Source organism: Ambystoma mexicanum, chromosome 4q (assembly GCF_040938575.1).
Source record: "Ambystoma mexicanum isolate Mex_15411 chromosome 4q, UKY_AmexF1_1, whole genome shotgun sequence".
In the NCBI taxonomy this organism is placed as follows: Eukaryota; Metazoa; Chordata; class Amphibia; order Caudata; family Ambystomatidae; genus Ambystoma; species Ambystoma mexicanum.
In genome coordinates, this window is record NC_090928.1 from 901,311,788 (window position 1) to 901,338,766 (window position 26,979).

The 26,979-nt window shown below is 49.3% G+C and overlaps 1 protein-coding gene across 3 annotated transcripts in view; it reads left to right on the top strand.

Moving 5' to 3' along the window:
• The window catches only part of THADA (THADA armadillo repeat containing), a 2,999,906-nt gene that overhangs the window by 1,884,430 nt on the left and 1,088,497 nt on the right, over positions 1–26,979 (top strand). For all 3 annotated transcript variants that reach the window (XM_069608464.1, XM_069608463.1, XM_069608465.1), the window contains exon 28: positions 2,604–2,735. In XM_069608464.1, coding sequence (XP_069464565.1) covers positions 2,604–2,735 — 132 coding nt within the window. The remainder of the gene's footprint in view (positions 1–2,603; positions 2,736–26,979) is intronic.

The window sequence follows — 26,979 nt, forward strand, 5'->3', positions numbered from 1 at the left end:
CTATATGCATCTAAACCTCTCTTCCTCATCAAAGTACCAGAGTTGTTTTTACAACAGGATATCTGCATTGCTCCTAGTTGCCTATTCTTCGTCCCCATACTCAAAGGGAATTTGCAGGAGATGATGGAATAAGACTGACAATAGCCCATAAAGGCTAAGGGAGCATAGGGTAGGTCAATATCAGGAAAGGATTGATGCCATGTCTCGCCATCAGGCACCCTCTCTCCAATCCCGAAGGACCCTCCACTTAAGTGATCCTCCGTCGCTTGTTCAACCCCAGGGTCGGCATCCAAGAGCGATGGCCCTTCCCTGGCCACCTGAGCAGAGGATGCCAGGGAAGTAGATGTGCAAGTAGCTTCAGGCTTCTCACAGCAGTAAGAAGGGGTTTGGTTGCGTGACCTGTAATGCGTGGATCGTGTGGTCCGACAACTGTGCCTGGAACGAGTGCCCTATTTGGAAAAAGCCAAATAAAGCATATTTGAAGTCAAGCTTATGTGTTGCCACGTCTTTGTGTGTGAAACTGATGTTAAGAAACAGAACTGTGTTGATTTTGAAAGCTGGAAGTTTTGAACTCTTGGGGAAAGGAACCCCGACTTGGGAAGTGTCCCAAGGAACTTTTATTTCTGGAAAGCTGGAAGTTTGCACTCTTCGGGAAAGGAACCCTGAATTGGGAGATGTCCCAAGGAACTGTTATTTTTGGAAATAAGAAGGTTTGAACTTGGGGAAGAAGCTCTGAACTTTCTTTTGAACACTATTTTTTTGAGGATCACATCCCTATACATTGTATACAGTTAGTTGTGAGGACAAGTATAGGTTTTGGACACAGACAGAGACTTAGGTTGCACATCCTGACAAAGACTATCATCAGTTTTCTGTAGGTAGGGAAATCCCACCTTAGCATAGGACAAGTTAGGCCTTACTCCACCCTGCATTTTAAGTTAAATAAACTTACTTTGAGTACACATTTGAATCTGTTGTCTGTGTCTTTCTTCATCATGCCTTCTCACTTGACACGAGGGTTGAAGAGAAGGTCCCTTGAGTTAGGGAGCTGTTGATGATTGCCAGGTAAGGGAGAAATGCCTCAGTCGGAAGTGTTTATAGTATATGCAGGCAGGGCAGAGGTCATCCTCGTTCGATGTGGCTTTGAGGGATGCAATGCTGGCAGTGAGGTATTGTGCCTTGAAAGTTGTCCAATTAGTTATTTTGCAAGATAGGATATGCAGTGTGCTGTCAGTTCGTGGATCATGGTTATCTTGATGATGAAAGAGTTGAAAGCGGTGGATTGTTCGATGGAGTGCACTACTGGTTGATCGGACTGCAACAGGTTGATGGAATGCTTGATGACTTTGAAGAGGACTCTGCTTTTATTGTTGGCCTTGGGTATGGTGTTTTGGTAGCAGTTGACCTTGGCAGTGGTGATCGGTCATCTGAATGTAGCACAGAGTTCCTTGAGCAGGGCGAGGTCAGATGCGCTGCAGGATTCTTTCTAACTCTTTTCTTGTTTTCTGGTAGTTCTTTTGTTGAATTCGAGTTCTTGAGTGTACCAGGTTACAGAAAGTTTAGGCTTGAGGGTGCGCTGTTTCATTGGGTTACCACCCCACCCAGGAGTTAAGGGGCCCATATTCGGGGCTGCAGCAATACAAAAGGATCTTTGTCATCATGGAATGTGGATTTTGCCGTTTCCAGACTAGAGGAGCGGTTTGCTAGCCAGACAAGGGAACACAGTGCAGATCAGGAGCAAATAGAGGGATGGTGGCAAGCATAGCTTAATCAGCTAAGATGAAAGTGGTTCATAGTAATAGAGATGGCAGCAGCAAGGTCTTTCATGGATGGTCTAGGTTCAAGCTGTCGAAAGTGGGCTTTGAGTTCTGTGCTTCATTTTACAATCTGTTCTGTTTGTATTGGGCCAGCGAGGGCTGGGAAGTATTTTAATTAATAGTTTTTTTTAATTTTGTTATATTCATTTGTGTTAGAATCATTTTGCTCTAATTGTCCCCAAAAAATGTAGATGGTGAGTTGGGGTTAGGCAGTATCGTTGAGGTTGGCAAGTCGTGGGTGGATTGTGGCAGTGTCTGCCCATGCTTTCTATAAAAAACAATTCAAACAAACAAAATGTGAGAAAACAAATTTGAGCAAAAAACGAAATCCATCATTAGACATATAATCAAGGCCTGATGAATGTATATCCTAGCTACTGTAGTAAAGCCAGGTGCCTTCTGTAAATTGCTGTATTCTATTTCCAATTTGATTTGAAATTCAAATATTCTTTGAAGCTACGAATTTCTGTAGATGAACAGAAGCATTTTAGTCATGTGGGCCATCTTCACATCGGGCCGCGCTATAGCAAAGGTCCTCTTTGTAGAAGATGCTGCTCTTTTCTGAAATCATCGCCTGATCAGTTCATGTGGTATTAAAGGGTCAAGCGCATGTGTACTTGTTGACGCCTAGTTTTATGTTGGATTAGTGGCTGATTTTGTTGTAACATAGGCAGCTACACCACTTGCCTGGAGCCCTGGGTGTCAGTTTGCAATGGTCACTCTATATCTTCGAAAACGTATGATTTTGTACTGAACTATCTGACACGCAAACATGTTTTAATCTAGTGACACTGGTGAGTTGAAACTGCATCCAAGTTTGTTCCTTCTGCTTCTTATCCTGGGTAAGCTGTATCCTTCTCCAATGGACGGCACATACTCTGCTCTCAGTATGGCACCATTTGTGCCTGTCATCATGAGGTAAGCTACTGTTTTTGGCAATTTAAATACAAATGTTTTTTTGAAGAAATGTGTGTGTTTTGATTGCTAAATGTTGACATAGTTGTTTGCAGTTAGGATATACCTTGCAGTGTTTGCCTCAAACATGTCAGAAATTGGGCTTTGCAATAAAAATGTGCTTGATGACCATCAAATAATCTTTGCAACTTCACTTTTTTAACGATCTTATCCACTGGTGAAGCTACTGATGGATGCTCATAGCATATTGGTCTAAAACACTGCACATATGTGTTCATTGTGCTCTAAAGGTGAGCCCAGTCTGTTTGGATTTTGTGATTTGCTGATCAAGGCTGCAGGAAGCCCTTGGTCTTATGTGGCTAGAGAGATGCAATTGTCAAGTCATAGTTTACAGTCACAGACTTTAAGCTTCAAATTTGTACAATCCCTTAACTTCCAATTTAAATACTAATTTTGCAGCAGCAATTTAGAGCAGTGGGATTTTTTAAAGATATATGTATAGTCAGATAGTTACTTGGCGTCCAAAAAGATATGATTCTTGTGGAAGTGAGTTTGCCACCTTTGTGAATGATGTTTAATAAGGTGTTTGCAAGGGGCGCTGTTGCGCGGCGATCAAGATGGCCGCCTAAACGTGGTGCTCCGGGCCGGCAGAGCGTTCGATCCTGCTCTCTTCTGCCCGACGCCATCTACGGACCTGCCCTCTGCACCCGATCCTGCGGGAACACTTCTACCGCAACCGGACGCGGTTTGCAGCCGCTGCGAACCCCGCGGACGGAGCTACGCCCTTCTTCCTACCCTGCGGCTGCGGCCTTCCGCCCTCCCCGAACCGCGGCTCCGACAGCGTCGGCCCGCCTTCGACCTGAGGCCGCGGCGCTGCGGGCCGCTTGGGGGAGGGGCGCCCGCCCGGCGAGAGACGCATCAACTTGGTGGCTGCTTGGAGGTAGGGGGAGAGCGGGGAGGGGACTGCACCTGACTACAGTGATTCTGGCGGGCCGGCCCGCATCCTCCATACCCTGCGGGTGCCTCCCGTGTGCCGGCGCTGCGGTCCCCTCCCGCCCCCCGGCCTCTCTCTCTACGCTGCTAACTCCTGCGTCCTCCTCCCAGCCCTGCGGCTACGGCCTTCCGCCCTCCTCGACCCGCGGCTCCGACAGCGTCGGCCCTCCTTCGCCCTGGGGCCGCGGCGCTGCGGACCGTGAGGGTGAGGGGCACCTGCCCGGCGAGGGACGCCAGATTGCTGGGTCCGGCTGTGACCAGGCGAGGGACGCCAGATTACTGTGCCTGGCTGTGACCACTTGGACCACCACCTCTTCTCCTGACTGGCGCGGGAGCCGACCTGCCCCGTGCAATTGGTCCGGGCCCCGAGGGGCCACTTCAACTTTGTGGCGGCTTGGGGGTGGGGGGAGCGCGGGGAGGGGACTGCGCCTGACTGCTGTGACTCTGGCGGGTCGGCCCGCACCCATCACACCCTGCGGGTGCCTCCCTAGTACCGGCGCTGCTGTCCCCTCCCGCCCCCCTGCCTCTCTCTTCATGCCGCTGACTCCTGCTGCTTCTACCCAACCACTGTGACCCGCTGGACCGTGCTCCATTTCCCCCCGGGCTGCAGGCGTCCTGGGGCTGAGGCGCTGTTGAACATTCCTTGGAGCTGCCTCCGCTGGACTCCCTACACCGCGCCCCGGCCACTGTACGCCATTTCACCGGTGCGCGCCTGGGCCTATCACGGCGACATCCACTCTCCTGTCTTAGAGGGGCCACAACCTCCACTCCGGCCTCAAGGTGTGCTCGCTTGTTGCTCTGTGTCTACATTACCCCGGAACACGGATTGGCCCCTATATTCCGGAGGACGCTCCTTGGCACTAATATTTGGCTCTCATCTCTCCCCCTTCTCTTCACCTGACACACTCATAAGACAGGATGACCAAGGGAGGTGCAAGGAAACAGAGCTCCATCAATATGTTTGCGAGAGCTGCGGCAAGGCCACCTGAAGAGGCCTCCGAGTCGGTCTCCGACGCCCCCCTCGACACATCCCCGGATTCCCGAAATATGATTGATCTCATGCGTGAGGGATTTACCGCTCTCCACTCCAAACTTGATGACATGACCGGCACCATATCCTCTATTAAGGCCCACATTGAGAGGACGGATGGCCGTGTGTTAGAGGTCGAGACACGGGTGGGCTCTGCGGAGGATGCGCTGGGGGCTCTTCGCGCCGAGGTCGGCGCTCTCTCCAGCCGAGTCACGGAGGTGGAAAAGAAGAACGAGGATTTGGAATCCCGCTCGAGGCGCAATAATCTCCGCATCATCGGGGTTCCTGAGGACGAAATCCACGAGCCTATGGAAGACTTTGTTCAACGCACACTCCTGTCGCTTCTTGACGAGCCTGAGCTTTCTCCACACTTCGCAATTGAACGGGCCCACCGCGCCCTGGTGGCGAAACCAAGACCTGGTGCCCCTCCTCGACCCATCATAGCCCGCGTACTAAATTACCGCGATCGGGACGCCCTCCTCAGGGCTGCGAGACTCAAAGGTGAGCTACTTCTGGGTGGCGCAAGGATCCACCTCTATCCCGACTTCTCGACTGCGGTCCAGCGGGAACGCAAGACCTTCCAGGCGGTGAAACGCAGGTTGCGAGACCACTCCATAAAATACGCTATGCTCTACCCTGCCAAGCTTCGCATAGAGTACTCCAATCAGGTGCTGTTCTTCACTATCCCGGAAGAGGCTTCCAAGTTCATCGATGAACACTTCCCTGGCTGATCCCCTCCCTCTGATCTCGGCACAGCGGTGATCCTTGGTCCCCGATGGGAGGCGTATGGTCCACTCGCCCCCCCGGAACTGGGACCATGCCAATCCTTTCTCCCGCAACCTGCTTGTTCAGCTCGACCTTGGTGTTCGCCCGCTGTTCCCTTGGCGAGAACTTTGTCTAATATGCATCTCTCATCCGTCACGGGCTTCCCATGCACTATTTGCTCTGCTGCAACCCGGAGCGTTACGGCCAGTCGGGCCTTCAGACCCCCAGGCGATGATGCCTCTGCTTTTGTTTTGTTTACTAAGGGATGGGCTGGTCATCCCTCTGATTGGGAGGGGGGTGTGGGTGGGGGTGGGGTATGTTGGGGTTGTTTGGGTTTTTGTTATTGGAAAAATGGCGATGGCAGCGAAGGCGAACTGTGCTGGGGCATTTGTGATATGCTCCTGTGGAACTGTTAATTTGACCTCTCGGTCCCCGACATTCAGCTTTATTCTTAATACCGCCATACTGTGACTGAGAGTGCCCTGACCTTTATGAGCTGGAATGTGCGAGGTCTGGGGAACTATAGGAAGATGAGACAGCTCCAGCTGCAGGCCGAACGCCACCGATCCAAGATTCTCTTCCTTCAGGAGACTCATGCTCGTACTATACACTGCATGCGCTTCGCCAAATCCTGGGGTCCTCACCGGTTTTTCACTGATTATTCTTCCCAGAGCCGAGGAGTCATGACCCTCATTCATAGGAGCCTCCACTTTTCCCTCATCTCCTCGAAAATCGACCCCCAGGGTAGATATGTACTTCTTCACGCCATGCTGCACCATAAGGAAGTGATCCTCCTGAATATCTATGGCCCTAACCTTGACGACCCGGAATTTTATGTGCAGGTCACCTCCCTTCTCGATGGCTTCCCCCTTGTTCCAATCCTCTGGGGAGGGGATTTTAACACGATCTTCGATATAGCCCTGGATAGATCGGGCTCCAGGCCCCGTCACCTCTCCAGGGCGGCCTATGCGGCACTTTCCTCCCTTCCCCGTCTGGCCATGGTGGACGCGTGGAGGTTCTTCTACCCGGATTCCCGCATCTACTCCTTTTACTCCTCGGTTCACGACTCCTATTCTCGTATTGATAGGTGGGTGATTTCTAACATACTAGTCAAGAATGTAACACAACTAACGATCCTTCCGAGAACCTTCTCTGACCACTCTCCTGTCACCATTACAGTAGACTGGGGCCCCGATCCCGCCCGCTCCCGACACTGGAAATTAAAACCCCTTTCCCTGCTGGACCCTGAGTTTTGTACCGAACTTGAACTGTCGATTGAGGAGTACTTCGAGACCAATATGGGCTCGGTAACGTCCCACGCAACCCTATGGGAATCATTCAAGGCTTACACTAGAGGGATTGCGCTGTCTAAGGAAAGCTGGGTCCTTAAGTCAATCCGCAGAGACCTCGCCGCCAGCGAATCCAGACTTTCATCTCTGGAAGCCACATGCTCACTACACTCCACTCCGGGCAACCTCGCTAGCATTGGGGAGGAACTGGATAACTTCCGCTCTCTTGCGGACCGCGAGCAGAGGTTCCTCGATAACCCTGGTGTGGCTAGGAGGTACGGGGAGGGGGAACGCCCCGGCCGCTTCCTCGCTAGGTTGATCCGGCGTGAGACGGGGCCCCCGCACATCCTCGGGGTTGAGAGATCTGACGGTTCCATGGCGGTCTCTTCACAAGAGATCAATAGGGAATTCTTCACCTTCTATGAATCTTTGTACTCCAATGCCGATGAAGTCTCGTTGGCGGAGATTGACTCCTTTCTCGATACCCTTCCTCTATCGACCCTATCCCCGGAGGCCGCGGGCTCCCTCGACTCCCCACTCACACGGGAGGAGCTCTCGACCGCAATTGACTCCCTATCCTCGGGCCGCACACCTGGCTCGGACGGTATTCCAGTCGAGTTCTACAAACGCTTCAAGGCACAACTGATTCCCCATTTGCTGGCTCTCTGGGAGGAATCTGTTGGGGCTGGGGCACTTCCTCCTTCTCTCCGTGAAGCCACGATTGCTGTGCTACTTAAACCCGGCAAACCCCCTTCACAGTGCGGCTCGTATCGCCCACTGTCCCTCATAAACTGCGATGTCAAAATATTTGCCAAGGCTCTGGCTCTCCGGCTGGCTCCCCTTCTGCCATCTATTATCCATCCAGATCAGGCCGGTTTTATCCCAGGTCGCTCCACTTCTCTGAACTTGAGGCGGCTATTCAACATTATTGATAGAATCAGCCCCGACACACACGCTGTGGCTGTTGCCCTTGACATGCAAAAGGCATTCGACTCGGTCTCATGGAAGTATTTATGGCGAGTCCTTGAGTGCTGTAAATTCGGCCCCTCTTTTATCTCCTGGATCAGACTGCTTTACTCTGAACCGGTTGCCAGGGTCAGTACGGTGGACCGATACTCTCCCCTTTTCAAGATCGCCAGGGGAACGAGACAGGGATGTCCCTTTTCTCCCCTGATCTTTGCGATAGCAATCGAGCCGTTCGCCGACATGCTCCGCCAACGTCATGCCGACAAGGGTCTCCGCTCCGCGGGACACACAGACATAGTGTCCCTCTATGCAGATGATGCCTTGCTGTTTGTGCGCTCTCCCTCGGCCAACTTACCCCCTATACTTGCAGACATTAGTCGCTTCGGCCGGATCTCTGGCCTTAAAGTGAACTGTTCGAAATCTACCCTTTTTCCGCTCACGGAATGCACCTCTCACTTCCCTGATGCCTTCGGTTTCACTTGGGCTCAAGACACATTTACGTACCTTGGGACGGTGGTGACTCGCCAACACGAGCGGACATTCCACGAAAACTACCAGAAATACCTCACGCACTTGACAGCCAAGATTCAGGTCTGGGACAAGCTCCCAATATCTCTGGCTGGCAGAATTGGCCTGTTGAAGATGGTAGTATTACCCCAACTGCTCTATAGGTTCGCTAATGTTCCCTTATGGCCGGGGGCGGGCTTTTTCCGCGAATTAGACTGCACCGTGAACTCCTTTCTTTGGCACTCGGGTGCGGTTCGTCTTAAAATCGGGACCCTCTCCACCCCCATGTCTTACGGGGGCTTCGGTGCCCCTAACTTTCTTAAATACTGGATGGCGTCACAAATCCAATATACCTCCTATTGGTTTGATACCACGGATCCTGCCCCGCATGTCCGACTTGAGAGGCTCGCAGTAGCTGACCGAGACATCCGCTCCCTGGTGCTACAACCCGCCCCCTTGACTCGGAACTCGCAGAGCCCGGTTACCTGCACAGCCGTTGCACTGGCAAAAACGTGGAGTCTGTTGGGGACTGCCTACGCCTTCCACGGTAATCTTCCACTGTGGAACTTTCTCCCCGGGGTCCCGCGGGTCCCATTGGTAGCAGTGCGCCGATGGGCGGACCTGGGCTTCGAACTGCTACGCGACGTGTTCGACCAGGGTATATTCGTCGAATGGTCTGACCTCCCCCTACCCCTGAGAAGGGGCCAGAGCGTATGGCTCCAATACGCATCCCTTCGAAAGACCCTTAAACGACACTACCAAACATTCCCCGCAATACCGCCTGATGACCCTGCTATTGACGAGCTCACTTCTCCCACCCCTAGGAGGGGCAAGATCTCTAGGCTATACACCATGCTGCAGTCCAGATCGATTCCAGACTTCACCAAACTGAAACTCGCCTGGGAGGCGGACCTTGGTGTGGAGATGTCCGATGATCGTTGGACCCATCTATGCGACCGCACACAACGGGTTTCTTTCAACTCTCGGTTCAAACTTATCCAATTCAAAGTTCTTCACAGATTCCACTATACCCCGATCAGACTACATCGTATGTCGGCCGACTACCCTGCCAACTGCCCCAGATGTGGTCGGGATGAGGCTGACTATATCCATATGATCTGGTCTTGCCCTCGCCTGGCCCAGTTCTGGGAGGCCGTCTGCTCGACTGTATCCACCGTGACGGACCACCCCATTGCTCTCTCCCCGCTGGTATGTCTCTTCCACGATCTCCCGGGCCTCCCCCGAGACTCCAAGAAACTAGCTGGTCTTTGCCTCCTCCTCGCGGTGCGCTCTATCCTGCTCTGTTGGCTTCGCCCCTTCCCTCCTACACATGCCCAATGGTTGAGGGCGGTCACATGGGCCTCTGATGCGGAAGAGGCCTGGTCCCACCTACAACCCACACATTCCAGACCGAGAAATATTTGGTTTCGATTCCGCTCTTATATCTTAGACCTGGCCGTGACTCAGACCTCCCCTCCTTCTCCGGTTTCCCCTGGCCAGCCTGGGTCCTCAGCTCAGTCATAGCTCCCCGATACCCTCCTACAAGATCTCACTGCTTTTTGCTCTTTGATTGTTCGAAATGTGAAGTAACATCTGCATACCAATGCTATGTATACTGTTCTTTTACAATGTTTTACCTGGCGCTGTTCGCCTGTGTTTTGCTGCCACGCTTATAATAAAAAGAAGTTTAAAAAAAAAAAAAATAAGGTGTTTGCAGATCAAGAGGTCTTCAATAGTGACAGAGAACCTGCATTTTTAAGAACTAACCAATCTATTTAGCAACCACAGCTACCATTAACCTATTTGTGTAACAGCATGCAGCATTGTTGTGTGAGTTGTAACTGTATTTATTTTTAGTTATTTGTAATTATATGGAATGGGAGGAGAGCTTTAAGAAGAAAGTCTGTACATGAGCACACGTGGCTGACTGGTGCAGTCTCAATGATAGACACCTTACGTTGGTAGAAGCGATGCAGGAAGTTAGATGGACAGCAAGGAAGAAGGGGCACTGGCACATGGGTACAGATACATGTTACAGGATTACGTTAAGTATTACAGGGCAATTTTTCAGATTCTTTGTGCAAGGAGCCTCTTATATCTGTGCAGATTATTACAGATTCCAAAATGTATCCTAGTCTATTCTTTTACAACTGAAACTAATTGTTACCTGCACATTACCTATATATGTTTCGTGCTGTGCACCTTCCTAAAGAAAGGGATTTTCGTTTGACAATATGTGTTCCTTTTGAAATTGCTAATACAAAGAAAGAAATTGAGTGAATTAGCTAGTAACCGGCCTTTGAACTTTAATAATGCCATGAAAATAAAGTAATGAGAATGAGCAATCTCTATTTTGTTTTTTTTTACTATTGATGTTATATTAGTTGTAAATATATTTACCCATGAATCTTTGGAGACAATTACAGAATTAGAAATTTGAGTTTTTACGTCTCTTACATTTGCAGGGTTCCCAACTATGTACAGGTGAAAGGGTACTATGGGGGAGTCATGCAGGAAGGTAGGTTGATATCACCAGACAGCTTGGCTCTCCTCCCAGGAAAAGGAGGTGTCTTTCTATGGGAGTCTTGAAGCCAGGGAGAATAGGGATAGACGTAATGTCAGGGGGTAGGGAGTTGCAGTTTTGGAAAGCGAGGTGGTTGAAATAGCCAAACTGATGAGTAGTACAGGGAGGACTGGGACAAACGATGAGAAGGAGTTGAGATCTCAGAGTTCAAGAGGGTGTTGAATGGGGGAAGGAGGTATCAAACTACAGGTGAATATCCCATGGATTGGTTTCTAAACCACAAAAGGGAGTTTACAAGCAGAGTGATTGTACTTCCTGCCTTGGCAAGGTGCAGGTAGTATAAGTACCTTCTGTGACAAAGTCACCTGCATAACTCCAACATATATAATTAAACCTGGATATGCACTACCCAGAAATAGATGGGATCAAGATCTGGAGTTTGTGAATGTATGTTTGTCAGGAGACAAACTGAGTCTCCTTCAAACTTAGCTTCAAACTACTTGGCCTCATTTGTATGCATCATATTTACTATCCCCCTGTTCAAATTCACACATTCTGGCCAGGTGTTTCCAGTCAGATTGGAAGATTTGAAGCCCTGAACCAAACATTAACCACCACGTCTGATCCATACCCCCTGTTAGCTTTTTCAACAAAACATTTGCAATCACCAGTGAGATGATTGTGGCATCCATTGGTAGAACTCCCATGGTTGGGTTGCTGTGCTTTAAAGGCTACAGGAGGTTTGTGTTACTGCCGATGGTGCTTATCTGATATTGTGCTGGTCCTGATTGCAAAGCCCACTTCCGAATACGATTGTTTGGCTAAAGGACATATAATTTTGTAGGGACCAATAGGAAGCCTATTGCAAGCTCACTTTAAATGTGGCTTCACCTAAGGACATTTGGATTTCATTGCATATATAATGTGTTTGAATGCTGGTAGGATCCTTGGGGAGGGGGCAGGCATAACTGTTTTTTGCAAGTGTGAAGTTTGATCTTTGCAGTTAAAATTGTATAAGATGTGTGCTGCCTCTGTACTTGGGACTTTTTCACATTATTGAATTGTGCTTCATGACATTTGTGATTTTATTTCACTGTGGTTTTCATTAATTATATCTGCATTCTGAGAATTTGATCTTTTAATTGTTTTTAGTTATAAATAGAACTAAAAACGTAAATAAATAACTTTCTCCTTTCACACACTTTACAATGGGCTCTAGAAACTGTTTCTTCAGGTTCCAGCCATCAACTCTTTCTCATTATTACACTTTATATTGGCTTAGGAATCTTGCAGTTCAAGTTCCAGTAGGTAGCTCTCCTTGTTGCAGTTATGTTCTTATTGTTAGCTAGGAATCTGGAATTGTGCTTCATGACATTTGTGACTTATGAACACTGTGGTTTTCATTAATTACATATGTATTCTGATGAATTTTATGTTTTAACAAGAGGTTCTTGTAAATATTATACATCAAACATAAAGTACTAGGTTTTAGTAGTGCTTGTTACACTCAATTTCTCAGTAGTGCTTTGCCGCTGCCGACTCTTTGCCTGTGTCTCTGGTGACATTAGGCGCCCCCCCTCCACAGGGTCCTCACTCTCATTGGATGTCCTCAAGTTACCCTTCTTCTCAAGTTCCTTGCGCGTCTCTGTCTCATCCATTTTCCTCTTGCACGTTTTCATTGCCTTCATCTTGGAGGCTGGTGCTAGACTGCCATTTCCTACCCTTTCCCGTCTGGTACAAGTTGTATGCACCACACTGCATAGGTGCCAAGTGCAGGGGGTGGGTACATTTCTTCAGCTCTCTTCTGCAGCATTACGATCTCCTGATCTCCTACTTCTGAAATGGGTTTTGGTGTCTGATACCTAGGGCTCCATTCACTACCACTGGCTTCCTTTGTCTCTTCACTTCTTACTGCCTCTCCTTGATGCCAGATAGCATTCTCAGGACCTCTAGTCATCCCTTGAACTTCTCATTTGAGTCTCTGTTATGGTCAAACCCCTTTCTCCCTCTTCTCCTCACAGTACCTCTTCTGTGTTAGCCGCAGTCTGGCTGCAATGCCCACTTACTTTGGAAATATTAGAGCCTCCACCCACTCCTCCGATTCCAACCTCCCTCCTCTCTCTCAGGCGGGACAATTCCTTGTCACTGAATGCAGTAAGCACCTGTTAGCGTTTGGACATTACATCAGAGGGGACGCCTGCTGCTTACAAGTTAGCCTTCAAAGGTAAATTCTTCAGGATCATTTTCAGGGAGTGGAACTGGGCGCCCATAGCATGCGCTGTTTTCATATGACTGAATCGTTCCCTTTCTGGCAGGCCACGTTTTCCCAGCACATCCTCAAAGGAGCAAAGTCTTCCCTCATGCACCACATCTGCTAGTATAGCTATCCCTTTCGCTTCCCAGCTCCCAAGATGCCCCATCTTCAGCACCTCAGTCAGGTGTGCATTGTACCAGATGGACTGGTCTAGGGTCGGTTTTCCCCTCACCCAATGTCCTGAGGCGCTTCCACTTATACCGGGCATGTGTACCATGTCAACCCAGGTCAAGCCCCTCTGCTCTTTGCCCCACCATACAATACATGTCTAGGTGTCCGACCCATCATTCTTTTATGCTCAATCGCAATGTGAGGCAATGTCAGGTCCCTATGCAACCAACCTTTTACGACCTCTAACACTGCAGCTCAGTAGTACCTTTGAAGATTGGGCAAACCTATGCCCCCTTCCCACACTGACAGTTGCAATGTCCTCATTGCCACCTGTGGCTGCTTCCCTCCCCATAATAGCCTGTGCAAGGATCCCTAAATTTCCGCAAAAACGGGTCTAGGGATTGGGAGCGTGCCGTTCTGCAGGACATAAAGAAATTTGGGAAGTGTTAGCATTTTAAAGAGAGCCGCCTTGCTCCACAAAGTCAGTGGGAGCGTTTGCCAGTGTGTTATATCCAGCGCAAACCTATTCACCATGGGGGAGCGATTAAGCTAGGAGAAGTCAGGTATGCTCAGGCTCAGGTGAATGCCTAGGTAGTTCACGCCTGAGGTCGCTATTACGTACGGGCATTCCTGTGGGATTGCTTTTATGCCCCCCTGTACCGGGAAAAGAACAGACTTTTGCCAATTGATTTTAAGCCAGCTAAGGCTTTGGTATGCCCTTAATATACGGGCCACTGCCGGGCACGAGGCAACCTGGGTTGCTCATGTAGATTAGAAGGTCATCGGTGTAGAGTAAGACCCTGTGCCCTCCACCCTCCCCCCACAGGGCCAATTGAATCCCACCCATTCCGGGTTCTCCCTGAGCTGTATCGCCTGTGGCTCAATGGCCAGTGTGAATAACAGTGGGGAAAGGGGACAACCCTGCCTCGTGCCCTGGCCGTGGGCGAAGGTCCTAGGAGTGACTCTGTTCACTCTAATTGCTGCCTCAGGAGAAGTGTAGAGCAGGCAGACCCAGGACAGGAAGTTCCCCCCCAAACCCGATGTGATTCATGATCTCCCAAAGCGAGTCCCACCTCAGAGTCGAATGCCTTTTCAAAGTCTATTGCATGGAGAACCTGTGGATCCGGCGTCTCGGCGGCCAGGTTTATGGCGAGTTGCACCCTGCGCAGGTTCACCCGCGTAGATCTGGAAGCCATGAACCCACACTGGTCCAGATGTACCAAAGAGCCAATTACCCCCAACAAGCGGTTAGCCAGAACCCGGATGAGGATCTTGGCCTCTCTATGTCTATCAAAGATATCGGAAGCACACTACTCTGCGGGTTTACCAGGCTTAGGGAGAACCACTATGCTGAGCATTCTGAGATCAGGAGGAAGGCATCCATCCTGCATGGACTGCATAGAGAGGCGATGCAGAGGGCCGACCACCCGCTCCCCCAGTCACTTCCACACCTCCACCTATAAGCCGTTGGGTCCTGGCGCTTTACCCGTCTGTAGCTGCACGAGTGCAGTGGAGATATCTTCCTCCAATATGTCTGCCTCCATTCCCAGAGACTGCTGACCGGTGAGCTTTGGAAGAGACACCTGATCCAGCACGTTCGGCCCTCCCGCCAGCCAGATACCCCATCCAGGGACTGTAGAGTGCCTCATAGTATTGGGCGAAGGCCCCCACAATGTCTGTATCGCCGATCAATTCTCTCCCTTGGGCATTCTGTATGACCCGAACATGTCCACACGCCATGTCGCTTCTGTTAGGGAGATTTCTCTCTTTAGGCTGAATTTCCTAACCTAGTGAGTCCCCCAGCAGCTTTGCTGGATTTCTGGAGTTTGTTTTTTCCTCCTGCCAAGAGTGAGACTCTTTTCCTCCCACTCTTGGACATGATTTATGGTATTCCTTTGACTGGTAATGTGTTTTATGGGCTATGGGGTCCTTTACTCCATAGGGTCTCATGTGTTTTTCCTATGCGTGTTACACAGCACCCTCCGTGCAGTAACACAGGGGTGTCATAGTGACACCCCACCATAGACTCCATACCCTGGGACTGACTACTGTCTCCCAGGGCATGTAAAGTCACCATTGGCTTTACTAGTCCCAAATTATCAACAGAAACCAGTACAAACCATCATATTGTGGACATACTGGTCGGGGCAATTCGATTGCCCCGGGGTCTGTTAGTCGAGGGGGCACGTCTCCGTCCCCCCTGAGCGAGTTTTGGCTGGTGGCAGTGGAAATACTTTTTATATTCGACCGCAAATATTTTCCTATGGGATTTTCCCATTGTTCAAGGCTACCAACTTTAATTATTTAATTCTTATAGCCTTGAACATACCGCCGGTTTATTTAATTAATATTAATTCTGCGGTTGGTATTTTTTGCCAAGACTCGATTCTAAAATGGCGCTTGTGTTCTCTTCTGTGACTCCAACCCAAGTCGAGCCCTTTGTTCCACTTTTTGGCGGGCTTCTCCACAGAAGCCTCCAAAAGTGGTGCCACTCTGTCTGGGTACCGCAGGGGGTGCAGGAGGGGGTTTAGGCACCCTGGACTGAGTTACCTTGGTAAATCAAGTCGCACTCTTGTGTGATTGGCCCAAGTGGCTCACCACTTAGCATGTTTGAGTGACAGCTAGGCTGAGTGAATGGGGGTTTCCTGCATAAAAGCAGGGCTTTGGGGACTGGAACTGCAGAAGTCGCCACAGGACCTGAGAATCCAACGAGGGAGAAGCTGAGCCGACCTACCACGATGACACCACCGGTGGAGCCCTGCAGAACCGACTCACCACTTCCCGACGACAGAGAAGATCTCCCGGCTGGAGAGGCTTCTTCCCCTGACTGGTGGGCACAACCAGTTTACCTTTCTTTCTTCGCACCCCAGCCCGGTTTGTGGTTGAACTGCCCGTGCCAAGCACCCCGGCAGCCGGATAGCCACTCACCACTGAACCGCGAATCACCGGACCGCTCCTTGTACCTGAGAAACTCCGCGGCTGGTTTCTTCCCTGGCAGTGCAACAGACTCCTGTCTTCCTCCACGACGAGATCTTCTCTTCCCCCGGACGAAGCACCGACTTGCACCCGCTGCCAGGAACAACTGCCCCCGCTGGAGCGTTCTCACCACTTTAAGGTACCGTGTCCGCCAGGCCTCCCTTTCTAAAGATTGCTACAAGGTAATAATAACCCCTTAACCTTCTGGACTGGGCTGGCCACCTTGACCCTCTAACTGGTCCCTTTCTTTGGTCCAACTCCTTTTTGAACCTTTACAAGACTTTTGTGCACTGCAACCGTGTGACCTTGGACACATTTCGTTTGGATCCTCTGAAAGTGGATCTGGGCTCTTGAACTCTAACTTCACGGTTTTACTTTGCCTTCCCCTCTTGTTATGTTCTGATAAAAGTGCTGGGATCTGTTTCAACTTGTTCTCTGCTCTTCTCTCCCTTTTTAAAACGAACTATTAGAGTGCCATCTACGTTAAGCGTTCACTGCTGTCTGAAAATAAGTGGGGCTTTACTTAAGACTTGTCTAATATTATTTTAAGGGAGTGTATATCTTTTAGTGACCGTTTTTTTGAATTGCTTACTATTAGTGCCTGTGTGTTTTTCTAGATGTGGTTTTAAATAAAAAATTATATCTCTTTTACACCCAGCCCTGGACAGTGTTTACTTGTTCTACTGTGTTCTCTTGACCTATTTTGAATACTCTGTATACTGCCTAACTCGTCTTGAGGGAAGTCTGACTGCTCAACCACATCTACCAAGTGAATCTGTGTGGTACAGACTGCTACCAAGTGGGTTTACTTCCAAACACCTGTAGTCCTAAATCTTTTGCAGTGGTCCCAGAGGGAACTGCACAGGTTTCTGCCTAGCAGCTTCTCTCCAGCCAGGCCAACATTTTGCCTGCCTTAACCCTGCTTCATGTATCTGGGTTTGTGTCAGGAATCTGCTTAACTGCCCGCGGAGGCTTGCTACGGTGCCTGCTGGCTCGATCTACAGGGCTACAGCCCCACTGAGTTCCTCGGGAAACCATGCTCGTATACCTGGGTTGTCACTGTCTTCCAGATCATAGCGGAGAGCAGTGTTCCTTTCACGCTACCGGTTGCCGTGGCATTGATGGATGCGCCTCGCTACACGTCTCCCGCGCACATTAGTACACATGTGATCCATGGGGAATAAAGACTGCCCTCTGTGACAGCCCGGCGCTTCTGATTGAAGTGTTTTGGGACTGTTCTGTTATCGGATCTCTGTTATTGTACCTTAACTTTGATTTCATTACTCTGACTTGCAATTGCCTTACGTTCCTGTATTTCACTATTAGCCTGAGAGACTTGGACTCTGCTTGTTTCACGGACCGTTCATTATCCTGTCTTGCCACTGTTTGCTGCCCGTTCCATGCCAACCAGCCTGCTTATACGGATTGCTCTGCCTTACGAACGGTACTGCCATATGCTTGCACGCTGCTGACATGGCCTGTTTATACGGATTGCTCTGTCTACTGAACTGTACTGTCATATGCCTGCACATTCCTGTTCCTGTCGTTCGCCAACAAAATGCTTACCATCATCTCTCTGATTATGTCCAGAGTAGACTATGCCAATAGCCTATACCAGGGCATGCCCGAACGACTTCTGAAAAAACCTGCAACGCATACAAAATGCAGCAGCCAGACTCCTCCTCAAGCTACCCAGAAGAGAACACATCACACCCACGCTAAAAATACTACACTGGCTACCACTAAAACAGCTAATAAAGTTCAAGTCCATGTGCATCACACAGAGAGCAATACACAAACAAGGCGCAGAATTCCTAAGCGGCAAACTACACCTACATCAACCGACAAGAACACTGAGATCAAGCACCGGCATATGCCTGGAACCAAAACCCTACAACAGAAAAAAACTCGGAGGATCCTCTTTCTCTCACCAGGCACCTAAAACCTGGAATGACCTAATATACGGAACACAACAAACCACCTAGCATTCAGGAAACTCCTCAAATCATGGCTATTCACAGTATAACCACAATAGCGACGCACTAGAATGCCCAGACATTAAAACAACGATGAAAATAACTCCAACCTCGGCCACTCTCAAATTGGACAAACACTCAACCCAAAGAACTGACCACTCGACAGACAATAAGATATCATGGGAAATAGCCACTAAAGGGAGGCTCCAGAGACTGATCACATACTTAGACCCAGACGAAAGCCTCAAGTGACTCATCCACTCGTACGTACTGGACGGACCATATCCAGACCGGCAGATGCATTTAGATAGAAGTGTGTCTGAAGAGTCCACTACACCAGCCCAAGACCCAAGGAGGAGAATAGACACCCAAACCACATTAACCAATCCATCAGCATTAGAACACCTACAGAGCTCGCTAGAAACGAACAGCGAGGAGCAACTAGAACACTTACAAAGCGCATTAGAACAGCACAGATCGGGCCCCACACAAACCAAACCCTGCCAGGCGTAACCCATTATGCTCACCCTGATGAGATTGGGAGGATTGACGAGCGCCACACTAGGACAGACATCTCAACTCCTGTTAAACTTCACACAACCGACATCAATGTCGTGCTGAAAAGTCTCACTATGTATTGTGTCCTAACTCTAATCCTCGTGTACTTTTCGTTCTTTGTAACCCGGGTAGCTCGTGGCGGGGGGTGGGTGGTAAGGGAGCGGGTACGAATGGCTTTTACTTTTGTTGTGTTCAATTTTTGGTTATTACCAGATGTTGGCTGGCGGATTTATTGTTTGCTGAAAAGTTCAATAAAAACTAAGTGGAAAAAAAAAAACTTCACACAACCAACTAACAAAAAACTCAGCATTTCTGCAGACTTATCTGACTCAAAAACCTCACACAACCATCTCTCGCACTACAATCTGCATGCACTTCACAACACCGCAACAACACATAAGCAACACCAACGGCACACGAGTACTGACATCGATCCGATACTAGCACTGAAGCTCAACACCGAGTGTATACCGAGTTGAAGCTGCCAACAGAACACCACTCCTCTCACTATCCTATTCCCGCTTCACCTACTAACCCATCCCACCTTCTCATTTGCAGATCCGCCAGAGCGCCTGGGGACCAACTCCGTTGGTGACGGTGCGCGGTACAAATACCTTTAACATTTAACACATTGCTGATACTGCCTGCTTCACGGATTGCTATACGTTCACCCTCACCTTCCCAAACGCACGCTTAACTGCCTTCTGCTGCACCATCTGGGTGCACATGGACTAGAGACGCTTGTTGATTGTGCTCCTTCTTCCTCTAGGCGTCCTTGTGCAGTAGGGGTAGCTCCTTGAACCTTCCCTGGACTTTGGACTGGATTACCTTAGGCGTCCTCGTGCCGGCGGGATAGGTCCTCTTGATCTGTACTTTGCACTCTGGATTTTTCAGCCTTTCCCGAAAAAAAAGAACTGGTAAGAACCTTACGCTTCTTTTCCTTGACTTCAGCCCAATCCCTTGGTTTTCTGTTAATTCAGGATATATATATTGTTGTGATTTCAGGTGTTTCCATCTGGGTGTTCTTCTGGGTGTTCTTCTTGAGACATTGTACCAACTACCACCCCAACACCTTTTGCCAGCCTGTGTTGTTTTCTACTCGTTATCAGGTTGGTTCCCCATTTCTGTTTAGTGTGTGGGGTTGATAGACATTTACCCAGTCATACTGACCCTTCTTTTTCTTGTTTCTGCAGCCAGCGTGTCGTGGGTGTGTGACTCCTCTTCCGGCTTCTGGATCCTTCTGTCTGTTACCTTTATACAGCATTATAAATAGTAGGAAGAACTCTTCAGCGACCAATAGTCTGGTGTTTCTGGTCTGCGATTCCTCCACACTGTATGACAATTTTGGCGGTGGTCTTGACATTTTGCCTAGCCCAGTTGTAACGCTCACCTGACTCCCACGGAGGCGCTGGCCTGGTTCGCGCTGTTGTGACCTTGTCTAAGGTGATGCGCAGGGGTCGGAAGACAGACTGGACCGGGCCCCAAATCTGGCTTGTCTGACTCGCAGAAGTATCCTTCTGTAGGTGAAAATAGGGGGTTAACTGTATGCGGAGTAATGCAATCGGCCTCCCACTTACCCCTCTCACCCTCCTCAAAACCCTTCTGTGCTTCCCCGTAGCGTCTCACCTTAGGGTCTGGAAGGACGAGCTCTCCATCCTGCTTCTGATGCAGGGGCGCGTTGGTATCCAGTTACTCCACTGGATTTTCGGATTGGCGAGAACCAAACTTGCTTGGATTCCAGGTAAGTTTTTGATAAGTGGTTCCCTTTGTGTCCATGCATTAATGTTCTAATGCTAGTGTCTTTTTCCCCATAGGGGCCGGGGTACGGAATGCCGGGGAACAGGCACCGACCCGAGATGAGAGGTGAAATCCTTGTGGAAATCAGGTAAGTCTTTAATGAGCGTCTTGGTAATGTCTTTTCATTCTCTCATTAACGCTGATGTCTTTTTCCCCTTAGGGGCCGGGGTCCGAAAATGCCTGGATGCGGCGCGGACCCGAAATGAAAAGGGAATGACCCAGCAGGTAAGTCTTAACATGGAGATTTAGCTTCCCTTTTCCCTTCTTTCTCTCACCTTCGTTATTGTCTTTTTCTCCTAGGCGCTGGGGCGCGACTGCGGATCCGGATGGTCGCTGCAGAACATGGAAGCGCCCTGTAAGGTGAGTAGAATGAGGCGCTGCAGCGATCGATGCGATGTGCTTTTAAAAATAAATGTCTTCCTTTTCAGGATCGTCAGCGAAATGTCTCCGGGGTGCAGATTTAGCAGGTAAGGCCTTTTCCTTCTTCTGTTCTCTTGTTCCCTTCCTTTGCAGGTGATTCAGGATGCTGGCAGGCGTGGCAGAAGTCAGGATGCAGGAGCAGACACGGTGAGCGTCCAGCTGCTAGATGCAGAACAACGCGAAGCACGTGTGGCTGATCGGGTGTGGTTTAAATAGCCTTGGAAGAAGTTCCTAGAATGTGTCCTTCCTCCAATCAGGTATGTATCCTTCCCCGACCACGCCCTGGTGGTAAATGAGTCCCACAGGTAAAGTAGTTCCTTTCAGGCCTCAAGGAGGCCGGGGTTCTGCAGCATGGTCTGCATCAGGTAAGTGCACCCAAACACTTTCATAATGAGCCTGGCGCCATAGGCGCCAGGACTGACATTTTCTATGAGCCTGGCGCCATAGGCGCCAGGACGCTGTCCAAAGGGCCCCTATAAGGGGTTGCTGGGACCTTCCCCGGGGACTTGATGTCCGCTTTCGGGGACGCAGGGCCTGAGCCGGCTCCCCGGGAGCGGGCATCGTGACAGCACTCCCCCCCAAAGCCCCTCCCAAGGTTGTTCCCTCTGGGGGTTTTGGTTTGTCTTGGAAGAGTCGGTGGAATTTCCTGATTAATGGAGGTGCATGCACATGGTCACTGGGTTCCCACGACCTCTCCTGAGGTCCGTACCCCTTCCAATCAATTAGGTAGAAAAGCTTTGACCTAAACATTTTTGAATCTAAAATGTTCCTCACTTCGAATTTGGGTTCCCCATCTATTTGAATAGGTTCTGGAGGTTTGAGTAGTCGGGTTCTGGGTACCACTGGTTTCAGAAGTGACACATGAAAAACAGGGTGAATTCGCATATTAGCTGGTAAATCAAGTTTAACCGCTACTGGGTTAATTATTGCCATAATAGAATAAGGTCCCAGATATTTTGGGTTAAAAGTTCGGGGCCCTTTGAGCGGTAAATGTCTGGTAGCTAACCACACTTGATCCCCAATCTGATACGGAGGTGCTTCACTCCGATGTAGGTCAGCATTCTCCTTGTATTTTCTCTTGGCTTGTTGTAAATGCGTGGTTGCCTCTTTGAAGGCTCGGGTAATGGTAGAATGCAGATGTTCTACTGCGGGCACTCCGAGGTTCTGAGGTGAGTCGAGGTTTGAGGTTCGAGGGTGATGTCCAAACAAGGTATAAAAAGGACTATGGCCAGTTCCAGAGTGTACCGAATTATTATATGCGTATTCGGCTATCCAAAGAATGTCTTTCCAGTTGCTTTCAGATTGCTGTAACATACACCGTAAGTACTGCTCAAGGGTCTGATTTGTCCTCTCCGTCTGACCATCGGTCTGAGGGTGGTGACTGGTCGATAATCTTACGTCGATTTGTGCCATTCGACAACATTTGCGCCAGAAGTGGGAAATGAATTGGCTTCCCCGGTCAGAGATTAGTATAGATGTGAATCCATGTAGCAGAACAATATTTTCGAGGAATTCTTTGGCTAGGACAGAAGCTGAAGGTAAACCTTTCAAAGGAATGAAGTGGGCCATTTTGGAAAACAAATCCACAATTACCAGAATGGTATTATATCCCGAACAAGGAGGCATGTCCGTAATAAAATCCATTGATAGGGTGTGCCAGGGTGCTGGCGGTACGTCTAGAGGTTGGAGGAGACCGGCTGGTCTTTTCTTTTGACCTTTATTTTGGGCGCAAACACCACAGGACATCACAAAAGATTTAACATCTTTTCGCCAAGAGGGCCACCAGAATTGTCGTTTCACCTTTTCCATTGTCTTGGCAATACCGGGGTGTCCCTCTATTAATGTATCATGATAACCAGAAATAACTAGTTCATGTAAATCCTTGTGTGGCAGGAATAAGCGTCCTTAGTAATAAGGTAAACCATTATCTATGGTAAAGTCTGATCCCTTTTGTATGCAATCCTGTAGGACTGTAGGGTCCAGGAGTTGTTTCACTCTGACTTGAATGTCTTCAAGCGTCTGTAACGAAGTCATGCCTAGAATTCTCTGTTCGGGAATTATTGGTACTGGTTCTGAGTTTGTATCAGGTTCTCCCATTCCAATTCGGGATAAGGCGCCTGCTTTGCCGTTCCTGCAGCCAGGTCGATAGGTATCACAAAATCAAATTCAGCGAAAAACAAAGGCCATCGGAGCTGCCGTGATGACTGAACCTTGGCGGTTTTCAAATACTGTAAATTCCGGTGATCAGTGATCACTGTGATGGTATGTCATGTGCCAAGCAGGTAATGCCGCCAGGCTTTAAAAGCGGACTTTATGGCTAACAGTTCTTTGTCAGTGATTGCATAATTAATCTCTGGTGCTGAGAATTTTCTGGACCAACATGCTACGGGATGCAGTTGGTTGGTTTCGGGATCTCTTTGAGACAGAACTGCTCCCATGGCTAGACTGGATGCGTCAGTTTCGACGACATACGGGAGATCTGGACGTGGATGTTTTAATATAGGTGCGGAGGTAAACTTAGCTTTTAAATCCTGGAAGGGCTGCTCGGGTTCTTCAGACCATTCAAAACGTTTATTTTTCCTCAAGAATGCAGTAATGGGTTGTACTATGCGTGAAAATTCCGGGATAAACCTGCGATAGAAATTGGCAAAGCCGAGCCTGCTTTGAACCCCTTTTACAGAGCTAGGTGATGGCCATTTGAGGATGGCATCCACTTTTCTTGAGTCCATTCGACTCCTTTGGGTGTCAGGATGAAACCGAGAAACTCAACTTCTGTGGTATGGAAAACACATTTCTCCAGTTTAGCAAATAGTTTGTGTTGGCGCAGTTTTTCCAGAACTGCCCTAATGTGTTTTCTGTGATCAGATTCCGAAGAGGAGTACACTAGAATGTCATCGATATAGACGACAACACAAACATTGATGAGTTCCCGAAGGACATCATTCATGAAGAATTGGAAGGCAGCAGGCGCATTGCACAACCCGAAGGGCATTACCTGGTATTCGAATAATCCACACTTAGTACAGAAGGCCGTTTTCCATTTGTCGCCTTCTTTTACTCGCACCAGATGATATGCCCCCCGGAGGTCTAACTTGGTGTATATGCAAGCGTCCTTTACCTGGTCAAGGAGTTCAGGGATCAGAGGCAGAGGATAACGGTTTTTAACCGTTATCTGATTCAATGCGCGGTAATCGATACAAGTTCTAAGGTCGCCTTCCTTTTTAGGCACGAAGAACAAAGCCGAGGATGCCGGGGACTTTGACGGGCGAATAAAACCATTGGCGAGGTATTGATCCAAATATTGTCTCAGATGCAGGTTCTCAGGTTCGGTAAGGGCATAAATCCTGCTACAACGGGGTTGTGCACCGGGCACCAGATCGATTTGGCAATCGTACAATCGATGAGGAGGTAACGTGTTGGCCTGTTCCTTTTGGAAGATGTCCTGAAAGTCTTGGTATTCCGGAGGCAATTGCATGGAGGCAGAGGTTACAGATGCTAGATTAATCTTCAGGTTTTCTGGATAACCGGTTTGTGCACAATCCGGGAAGGTTATTCTCTTAGCTCGCCAATCAATTCGAGGATTATGTGTCTCTAACCAAGGAATTCCAAGAATAACCTGAAACTGGGGCCTTGATTACATCAAACACAACTGCCTCCCGATGGCCGTCGGGACCAATAAGAGTCACCCCAGTAGTGGAATGCGTTACCGGCCCAGAGGCAATTTCAGTTCCATCTACTGTGGTGATGACGTCTTTGATGGTTTTAGGACGGAGAGGGAGGTTAATCCTGGAGACCAACTCACGGTCCACATAATTTCCAATAGCCCCGTTATCGATGTATGCCTTTATTGCATGCAAATGCTTAGGCTGTTCTGGATCTACGAGAACCATTGGCACTATGAAATGCGAGGTCTGAGAGTTAGCTTTCAAGCTCGGCAAGCGGACCCCTACGCTTGTCGGGCTGAGTCGTTTCCCGAAACAGAGTCTTCAAGGTTTTTATCAGCGGCCCCTACCGCCTTTCGGGGCGGTTTTGCCGGGCAATCTCGTAGAAAGTGTCCAGAGTTCCCACAATAAAGACATAACTTTAATTGCCGCCTCCTTTCACGTTCCTTTTGAGTTAAAGGTCCTTTAACCCCACCAATTTGCATAGGCTCTGAAACATCTACTCCCTTGGGGTTAGCGTGGGTCTTGACCAACACCCGGGTCACAAACCTGGACCGATCTGCTTTTCTTTTCTGGAGCCTGTGATCCAATAGGACCACTAAGTCTATATATTCTGTGCATTCTCGGGGCGGATTTACAACTTGGGCCAGGACATCTTTAAGTTCTCCACGTAAACCTCGGTAAAATAACGTGATTCTCTTATCCTCTGGCCACCCAGTTTCTACAATTAGTCTATTAAAGGTTGCAATGTAGGATAGGAGATCCTGATTGCCCTGTCACAGGGATAGAAGTTCATCATCCAGAGCCTGCCCCTGAGAGTGTCGAGCAAATAACCTTTCCATGCTTGCTTGAAATCCTTGAAAGTAACCAGTGGAACTGACCAATCGGCAGCGCAGCCACTGAGATATGACAATACAAAGGCTACTTTGGTCTGATCATTAGGGAAGGCCCCAGGCCTGCATAGGAAGTGCAAACGACACTGATTCATGAATACGGGGAATCTTTGGGGTCCCCAGCAAAGCGTTCGGGTGGGGCCAGCGGCATGTTTCCAGGTAGATTAATATGCACAGGGTTACTGGGAACCACAGGAGCGGGGTTCCCTCCGGAACCGGGTAGAGGAGTTTGCCCAGCTTGACTTTGCAGAAGCTGTCTGGCCAGGTCATCAGTTCTTTCCTTTGATATTATTAATTCCCTCTTGAGGGCATTAGTCTCTTGACGAGCGGCATGTACTTCGGCCCATAATTCCCCCAATAATTGGGCCAACTGATCAGTCTCCGAAGTTTCCATAGCGCCTGGGTGGGAATTTGTAGGAAGGCTTCGCATTCTGTAACGCTCACCTGACTCCCACGGAGGCGCTGGCCTGGTTCGCGCTGTTGTGACCTCGTCTAAGGTGATGCGCAGGGGTCGGAAGACGGACTGGACCGGGCCCCAAATCTGGCTTGTCTGACTCGCAGAAGTATCCTTCAGTAGGTGAAAATAGGGGGTTAACTGTCTGCGGGGTAATGCAATCGGCCTCCCACTTACCCCTCTCACCCTCCTCAAAACCCTTCTGTGCTTCCCCGTAGCGTCTCACCTTAGGGTCTGGAAGGACGAGCTCTCCATCCTGCTTCTGATGCAGGGGCGCGTTGGTATCCAGTTACTTCACTGGATTTTCGGATTGGTGAGAACCAAACTTGCTTGGCTTCCAGGTAGGTTTTTGATAAGTGGTTCCCCTTGTGTCCATGCATTAATGTTCTAATGCTAGTGTCTTTTTCCCCAGAGGGGCCGGGGTACGGAATGCCGAGGAACAGGCACCGACCCGAGATGAGAGGTGAAATCCTTGTGGAAATCAGGTAAGTCTTTAATGAGCGTCTTGGTAATGTCTTTTCATTCGCTCATTACCGCTGATGTCTTTTTCCCCTTAGGGGCCGGGGTCCGAAAATGCCTGGATGCGGCGCGGACCCGAAATGAAAAGGGAATGACCCAGCAGGTAAGTCTTAACATGGAGATTTAGCTTCCCTTTTCCCTTCTTTCTCTCACCTTCGTTATTGTCTTTTTCTCCTAGGCGCTGGGGCGCGACTGCGGATCCGGAGGGTCGCTGCAGAACATGGAAGCGCCCTGTAAGGTGAGTAGAATGAGGCGCTGCAGCGATCGATGCTATGTGCTTTTAAAAATAAATGTCTTCCTTTTCAGGATCGTCAGCGAAATGTCTCCGGGGTGCAGATTTAGCAGGTAAGGCCTTTTCCTTCTTCTGTTCTCTTGTTCCCTTCCTTTGCAGGTGATTCAGGATGCTGGCAGGCGTAACAGAAGTCAGGATGCAGGAGCAGACACGGTGAGCGTCCAGCTGCTAGATGCAGAACAACGCGAAGCACGTGTGGCT